The sequence below is a fragment of the Nicotiana sylvestris genome, chromosome 6, assembly GCF_000393655.2.
Source record: "Nicotiana sylvestris chromosome 6, ASM39365v2, whole genome shotgun sequence".
Lineage (NCBI taxonomy): Eukaryota > Viridiplantae > Streptophyta > Magnoliopsida > Solanales > Solanaceae > Nicotiana > Nicotiana sylvestris.
Genome location: NC_091062.1, coordinates 63,156,558 through 63,165,776, shown reverse-complemented (window position 1 = coordinate 63,165,776; position 9,219 = coordinate 63,156,558). Strand labels below are relative to the sequence as shown.

General features: G+C 42.3%; 1 protein-coding gene across 1 annotated transcript; it reads right to left on the bottom strand.

Annotated features, from left to right (window-relative positions):
• Nucleotides 1-4,300: 4,300 nt before the first annotated feature.
• Nucleotides 4,301-4,978, bottom strand: LOC138870698 (uncharacterized). The gene has a single exon (XM_070148529.1). The coding sequence runs from the start codon at nucleotides 4,976-4,978 to the stop codon at nucleotides 4,301-4,303; it is 678 nt and encodes a 225-aa protein (XP_070004630.1).
• Between the last annotated feature and the right edge of the window lie 4,241 nt (nucleotides 4,979-9,219).

The window sequence follows — 9,219 nt, the reverse complement described above, 5'->3', positions numbered from 1 at the left end:
GATTGAGGGTCTAAACATTTCAATACATAATTAATACCTTTTCCATTTTCAAATTGTCAAGATAGCACGTTGATCATGTTGAGACACATTTTTCACACATAAGGTTACAAGACCAATTCATGTAAAATAACAAGCAATGCAACAATTCAACTTTAATCTTACCATGTTCATACAATCACCGATGAAGCTCAATTTCTAAAACACGGGGTTTTAGCCATACATACCTCAACCGATCTTTTCTTAATCCTATAACGTTCCGGAATATTCGCACTTCAATCTATTTAAGCAATATAGCACAATTTAACTCATAATCAAGAAAATATCATAATATAAGCTCTCTTGAGCATTTTACCGAGCAATTAGTGTTCATTAAGGCCTTATGGTTCTTTTATGCAATATTACACTAGCCCATTACCCATGCCTCTTCTTTAATAATTGCTCATACTCTTCAAGAACACATGCATACAATGCAGCCCCCCTTACTCCCATTAATTACCTCACTAATGATCCTTTGTAGCTATGTGTAAAAATGAGAGCTGAGGTGATGAAGCTTTACCTCTTGGGATGAGGGTTTAGGTCCCTCACTTGATTATCTTCAATGATTTACCAAGGATTCATGGAGTAATTGATGGGAAGCGCTTCCCCTCTCTTAGACACTTCTCTCTATCTCTAAAAATATTAGGAAATGGGCTCAAAATGAGCTATTGCACAGGTTATAACGACAAGGGGTTGGGTTTAAAATTTAGAAAATTGGATCCCCGACTCGAATCTGCGATCGCATTTGGGATCGCAAAACTGACATGCGGCCCGCATAATGGACCGCAAAAATGCTCTTCAAAAACCTAAACACATTGTCTGGGCATGCGGCAAAAATGCGGTCCGTATACCCATTTTGTAGTCGCATAATGCACCGCAGAACTTTCCCTTACAAAATCCCAAGGGAAATATGCGACGACTATACGGTCTGCATATTGGTTATGCGATTGCATACTCGACCGCATAGTCGACCTTAAATTTGACCAACACACTGACTCATTTTGTGGCGACTATGCGGCCTGCATACCTGTTATGCGACCGCATTCTCGACCGCAGAATCACACTTTTCTGGAAAATATTATTTCTTGCCACTACGAGCTTTCGGGCTTAGAGTGAAAATTTTCAAGGGGCCTCACATCCTCCCCCACTTAAGATCATTCTTCCTGAATGATGATCAAGGTTCACTTATTAGGAGTCTTTGTATAATCTTCTTCTCTTTGCAACCTGAAACATATTCATAGACCCCAAATTTAGCTAACTCCCTAAATTTCCGAAAATTTCGCTAGAGTTTCCTTTGTATTTAGGCCTTTCCACCTGTCAAAGAGCCCCAGAAACATATCCTAACCGCATGTACACATTCCATAGACATAAGACATAACATAACTCGTATAATACTAACCATGGCCGCATGGGCAACATATAACAGAAATAGGACAGTTTTACATAGATCAACCCAGAAGATATGAGTTCATAGGAGCTAAATGCATAAAAGCTATTACATGACTATTCAAACAAATGTGGATACTTCTTTTTCATCTCATCCTCGGCTTCCCAAGTGGCTTCCTCAACTTGCTGGTTCTGCCATAACACTTTCACAGATGTAATTTCCTTATTTCTCAATTTTCGAACTTGCCTATCAATAATGGAAACTGGAACTTCTTCATACGACAGCTCTTCGTTAACCTCAATAGTCTCAACTAGCACAATGGTGGATGGATCTCCCACTACCTTTCCCAACATAGACACATGGAAGACCGGATGTACCAATGACAGCTCGTGTAGTAGCTTGAGCTTGTATGCCACCTGACCAATCCTCTGGATGATTTTATATGGTCCAACATACCTCGGACTCAATTTTCCTTTCTTCCCAAATTGCATGATACCCTTCATGAGGGAAACCTTCAAGAATACCCAATCATCTTCTTTGAACTCCAAGTCCCTACGACGAATGTCCCAATAAGACTTTTGGCAACTCTGAGAAGTTTTCAACCTCTCCTTATTGATCTTGACTTTCTTCATGGCCTGATGCACGAGGTCCAACCCTAGCAATTCCGCTTCTCCAACCTCGAACCACCCAATGGGGGACCTACATCTCCTACCATACAATGCCTCAAATGGTGCCATCTAAATACTAGCGTGGAAGATGTTGTTGTAAGCAAACTCTATGAGTGTCAAATGGTCATCCCAACTACCTTTGAAATCAAGAGTACAAGCACGCAACATGTCCTCAAGCATCTGAATAATCCGCTCTGCTTGCCCGTCAGTCTGGGGGTGAAAAGCTGTGCTAAGATTCACCTACGTGCCCAAACCTTGCTAACATTTCTTCCAAAAGTTGGATGAGAACTGAGCCCCTCGATCGGAAATGATGGAGACTGGAGTGCCATGCAACCTGACTATTTCTTTGATATATAACTAAGCATATTGTTCCACCGTATCGGTAGATTTAACTGGCAAAAAGTGTGCTGATTTTGTGAGTCGATCCACAATCACCCAAATTGAGTTAAACTTGGTCGGATTCCGTGGCAACCCTACCATGAAATCCATGTTAATCATCTCTCATTTCCACATTATAATTTCTTTGCTTTGAGCCAATCCATCGGGCCTTTGATGTTCAGCCTTCACTTGCTGACAATTCGGACATTTTACCACAAAGTCTGCCACATCCTTCTTCATATTGTTCCACCAATAAATTTCCTTGAGATCATGATTCATTTTTGTAGAACCTGGGTGCACGGAATACCTAGAAGTGTAAGCTTCTGCCATGATCCTTTCGCGAAGATCGTCAATATCAGGAACACATATGCGGTCTTGGTACCGTAGGGTGCCATCACCCTTGCCAAGGGAAATATTTATTGTCTTGTGTTTGTGAATCCCCTCTCTCAGTTGTTCTATCAATGGATCATTGTATTGCTTTTCTTTCACCTCCGCCACCAACGATGATTCAGCCCTATTCTGCACAATTACCCCTCCTACATTAGAGTCATCAAGGCGAACTCCCAAACAAGCCAATTGGTATACCTCCCTGGCTAACGGCCTCTGATATGCCTCCAAATGAGCCAAACTTCCATAGAATTTTGACTAATAACTCCTGCCACAACATTAGCCTTTCCCGGGTGATAGAGAATATCAATGTCATAGTCCTTGAGTAACTCTAGCCATCTTCTTTGCCTAAAATTCAACTCCTTCTGCTTGAAAATATATTGAAGGCTCTTATGATCCGTAAACACATCCACATGGACCCCATACAAATAATGTTACCGAATTTTAAGCGCAAACACCACCGCCACTAGCTCTAAGTCATGGGTTGGATAGTTCTTTTCATGATTCTTGAGTTGCCTAGAAGCATAGGCTATAACCTTGCCGTGTTGCATTAACACACACCCAAGCCCGACTTTTGAAGAATCGCAATACACCACAAATCCCTCTGTACCCTCTGGCAGGTTTAACACCGGTGTTGTTGTTAACCTTGACTTCAATTCTTGGAAACACTTTTCACAAGCATCAGACCATTGGAATTTAACTGCTTTCTGCATCAATTTAGTCAATGGAGAGGCAATAGTAGAAAACCCCTCCACAAACCTCCTGTAGTACCCAGTTAAACCCAAGAAACTACGAATTTTAGTTGGAGTAGTAGGTTTAGGCCAATTCTTCACTGCTGCGATCTTTTGATGATCAACCATAATTCCTTCCCCGGAAACAACATGACCCAATAATGCGACAGATTCAAGCCAAAACTCACATTTTGAAAATTTTGCATATAATTGATGTTGCTGAAGACTCTGCAAAATTGCCCTGAGATAGCTAGCATGATCTCATTGACTTCGGAAATATACGAGAATATCGTCAATGAATACTATCACATAGGAGTCTAGAAATGGCTTGAAGACTCGATTCATAAGATCCATGAAAGCTGCCGGGGCATTTGTTAGCCCAAAGGACATCACCATAAATTCGAAGTGCCCATTCCGAGTTCTGAAAGTCGTCTTTGGAATATCTTGCTCCTTTATCTTCAATTGATGATACTCGGACCGCAAGTCAATCTTTGAGAAACACGTAGCACCTTGCAGTTGATCTAATAAGTCATCTATTCTTGGTAGAGGGTATTTATTTTTGATTGTGACTTTGTTGAGCTGTCGGTAGTCTATACACATTAGCAACGACCCATCTTTCTTCCTTACAAACAAGACCGGTGCGCCCCATGGTGACACACTTGACCTGATAAAACCCTTTTCTAGCAAATCCTTCAATTGTTCCTTTAGCTCTTTCAGTTCTGTTGGTTCCATTCTGTAAGGTGGAATTGATATATATGTTGCGTGTCTGGCATCACATCGATCCCAAAATCAATCTCCCTCTCCGGAGGAAGCCTAGTGAGCTCATATGGAAAGACATCTGGAAGTTCATTCACAACACGTATAGACTCAAGGCTAAGCACCTCGGCATGGGTGTCCGTAACCTGAACTAAATGATAGATACACCATTTCATGATCATCTTCGCGGCCTTAAGGTAGGAAATAAACCGACCTCTAGGCACTACATTATCTCCCTTCCATTCAACAACGGTTTCATTGGGAAATTCAAGCCTCATGGTTATAGTCTGACAATCAAGCTTGGGAAAACATGAATAAAGCCAATCCATTCCCATTATTACATCAAAATCTACAATTCCCAATTCAACAAGATCGGCCCTGGTATCCCTACCGCACACCATAACAACAAAACTTTTATAAATTCGAGTAGCAAAAATGGACTCACTAACCGGAGTAGACACCGAGAATGGTTCATAAAGTTGTTCTGGTTCTTTCCCGAATTCCATAGCAACAAAAGGGGTAACATAGGACAAGGTGGAACCGAGGTCAATAAGTGCATACACATCATGAGATTGAACAGTCAAAATACCTGTAACAACATCCGGAGAAGCCTCTGCAGTCTGGCGGCTACTCATAGCATAGAATCGGCTGAGTCCTCTTGAACTCTACGCACCACCCCTAGCTGCACCTCGCCCTGCGGGTGCTGGGGTACCTCGAGCTAGAGAGGGGGCTTAAGATGTAGCAGCTGATGGACTGGATGACTAAGCTATGCCCCTACCCACTCCCTGGCGGAATACTCAACAATGTCTCTGAATATGACCCCTCATCCCACATCCATAGCATATAGGTAACTCCAGATAGCAAATCCCTGAGTGCATCTTCCCGCACCTAGGGTACGGGGACCTCTACTGCTGTTGGGACCTCTCTCCTAACCAACCCCGCTGATGGGATCCATTGTTGCCTTGACCGGGCCTGAAATGACTCCACTGCTGCTAGTTGGGCCCTGATGGCAGTGTACTGGCTGAAGACTATGCAATAGACTAGGAAGTCCCTGATGATCCTCCCTTGAAAGTTGGTCTTCCCCCACTTAGTGACTCTCCTATGTTGCCCGCAGACCATGCCTTCCTGCTCCCTCTCTCTCCATTCTGTTCTTCAGTTTGCGGTTCTATGTGGCCTGAGCAAATGCCACCATCTTCCCATAATTTATGTCAGAATTCAAGGCAGTTGTAGAAGCCTCATTAATAGTCAAACCATTAAGGCCCTAAACAAATCGACGCACCCTAGCCTCCATTGTGGGCAACATATGAATGGCATACTTGGACAAGCGAGCAAACTCCATGCGGTAATCTCACACACTTTCGTTACCTTGCCTCAAATTTTCAAACTCTGCTGCACGAGCTGCCCTTCTCTCAGAGGGTAGGAAATGATCAATGAAGGAATCAACAAACTCGTTCCACCTCATCGGAGGGCTCCCCTCCTCGTAGGAATCTTCCCATAACTCAAACCACGCATAGGCCACCCTTTCAGGCAGTAGGCAGCCAACTCTACTCCCTCTACATCAGTTGCACGCATGACCCTGAGAGTCTTGTGCATCTCATCAATAAAATCATGAGGGTCCTCTTCTGGATTGGCACCCGAAACCATTGGAGGGTCTAATTGAAGAAATCTGTTTAACCCGGAACTAGTGGAATCCCCTTGCTGGCTAGATGAACTGGGTGCAGCATTTGACCTCTGGGCCTGGGAGGACACTAGCTGAGTCAGCATCTAAATAGATCCCCATTAGAGATACCAGAACCGGAAGCTGGGGCTGTAGGCGGGACAGAAGTATCAATGGAAGCGATAGTAGTATCCCCCGCAGGTGCAGGAACCGGGGTAGTCTATTCTGGAATAGGAGTACCATGCAGGGTGATAGCAGGGCGACTACCCTCACCCATAGTATCAAGCAATGATTCATCAGCCACTCTTGAGGTGGTATTGGCTCCTTGGCCAATTCTCACTTTCTTCTTAGGTGCCATTTACTGAAAGATTGAACAATGCACTAATTAGAGAGGGAACAAGTTCACCGCAAGATCCAGAATACCAAATAAGGGTGTTATTCCTAAATGCCCAAAGTAGCCTCCAACTTATAGATATGGTCGACTACACACCGATAAAGAGAACTCTACCAGACACGTCTCCGAGACATCCTAGGACACTTTAAAACCTTAGGCTCTGATACCAAGTTTGTCAGGCCCCAACCTCCGAAGGCGCAATCGACACTCAGTCGAGTGATCCCAACTAAGCAAGCCTTATCAAACACTACCTGCCCAACTCAATATGAATAATGAAACCATGCTTCCGTTTATTTAAAGAAGGGAAGATAGTACATCCCACATTACTAGTTCATTTTAAATCACCACATTAAACCGTAAATGAGTTCCGAGATTCCATACATTTATACTTTAGAGAAACGGGAGTTAGAATTACAACATAGTTAGTACACCCATCCAACACCCGCACATCACCCACACATATGCCTACGGAGCCTCTAAGGACGAAAAGAAAAGTTATGACAATGCCATCAACAAGGCCCCGGCTATACCTTAAAAGTGGAAGTCTATAACAAAAGATGTGCAATATAACCCCTTGAAGGAGAAAGGGGCTCACCAAGACTTCAAGAAGAAGGTACTCCGCTACGAGCGACCCGCACCATCTGCAATAGAGCCGCCTACATTCATTTAAAAATGTAGCACCCCCAGCAAAAGGGACGTTAGTACCATGGAATAGTACTAGTATGTATAACTAAACACCATCTAGTTTGAAAGAACTTTCATACAAGAATAAGAATTCACAAGTACACAAATATAACTCAAACTTCGAACTATTACCACATTATCAATCAAAATAATTGTACAACTTTCACATTGTTTTTCCATAGCTTTTAGTTTGGGGCTTTCCATAGTATTCGTCATTTGTTTCCAATACCACAGCTTTCTTGAGCGGTGTCCAATCTCGACCCGATCGGCTAGGTTGCCTCATTCAAGACATACACTCCAATCACAATCTCGTTTTCCTTTTTTTACGGAATTTATTCATAATACTACCGCTATCTTGAGCGGAATCCGATCTTCGCCCGATCGGCTAGGACGCCTTGCCAAGGCGTTGTTCCCTTCTCAGTAATCATTTCATTTCACATATATCATTTCATAGGCACTTGGGGCCACCACTTATTACATTATTTTTGGCACTAGGCCTCATTTTACATTATTCCCAATTCCAATATTAGCTTTGCCATTTAGGACAAAAGGTTCATGTAAGAGCAACTTTAAATTGTAAGCATGGATATGACTTCACATATATAGCACAACATATTCAGCCGTAATCTCGATTTAGGGTCTAAAAATTTCAATACATAATTCATACCTTTGCCCTTTTCAAGTTGTCAAGATAGCACGTTGATCATTTTGAGACACATTTTTCACACATATGGTTACAACACCAATTCATGTAAAATAACAAGCAATGCAACAATTGAACTTTAATCTTACCATGTTCATACAATCATCGATGAAGCTCAATTTCTAAAAGACGGGGATTTAGCCATACATACCTCAACCGAGCTTTCCTTAATCCTATAACGTTCCGGAATGTTCGCACTTCAATCCATTTAAGCAATATAGCACAATTTAACTCATAATCAGGAAAAGATCATAATCTAAGCTCTCTTGAGCATTTTACCGAGCAATTAGTGTTCATTAAGGCCTTATGGTTCTTTTATGCAAGATTACACTAGCCCATTACCCATGCTTCATCTATTATAATTCCTCATACTCTTCAAGAACACATGCATGCAATGCAAACCCCCCTTACCCCCATGAATTACCTCACTAATGACCCTTTGTAGCTATGTGTAAAAATGAGAACTGAGGTGATGAAGCTTTACCTCTTGGAATGAGGGTGTAGGTCCCTCACTTGATTATCTTCAATGATTTACCAAGGATTCATGGAGTAATTTGATGGGAAGCACTTCCCCTCTCTTAGACCCTTCTCTCTATCTCTAAAAATGTCAGGAAATGGGCTCAAAATGAGCTATTTCACAAGATATAACGATAGGGGGTCGAGTTAAAAATTTAGAAAACTGGAGCCCCGACTCGGATCTACGATCGCATTTGCGATCACAAAGCTGATATGCGGCCTGCATAATAGACCGTAAAAATGCTCCCCAAAACCTGAATACATTGTCTGGGTATACGGCACAAATGCGGTCCGCATACCCGTTCTTTGGTCGCATAATGCACTGCAGAACTGCCCCTTACAAAATCCCAAGGGGAAATATGCGACGACTATAAGGTCCGCATATTGGTTATGCGATCGCATACTTGACCGCATAGTCGACCTCAAATTTGACCAACACACTGACTCATTTTGCGACAACTATGCAGCCTGAATACTTCTTATGCGACCACATTCTCGACCGCAGAATCGCACTTTTCTGAAAAACATTATTTCTTGACTTTTTTGTGCATAGATCAGTCCAAAAAGGTCCGAACTGCGCCGAGCAAGATCGATGCAAATAATTTTATGCATCTCTAACACATGATCATAATTGCCACTACGAGCTTTCGGGCTTAGAGTGGAAATTTACATGGGGCCTCACAATTAGAGGAACTCGACTTTGTATCATCCTTATGATAAGTAAATGTGAGGTCTTCAGCAAATCATGTGCGTACTGAAAGGTGTAAGCCTCTTGATAAGGAGCCTTATGGAAATAATGCCTATCCACCTTTATGATGAAAGACAATGAGAAATTAAGAAGATAAATACAAGATTCAACAAGCAAAAGAAGCAAGATGAAGAAGGGTACGAGGCACCTAGTTAATGAAGGTTAACAACGTTT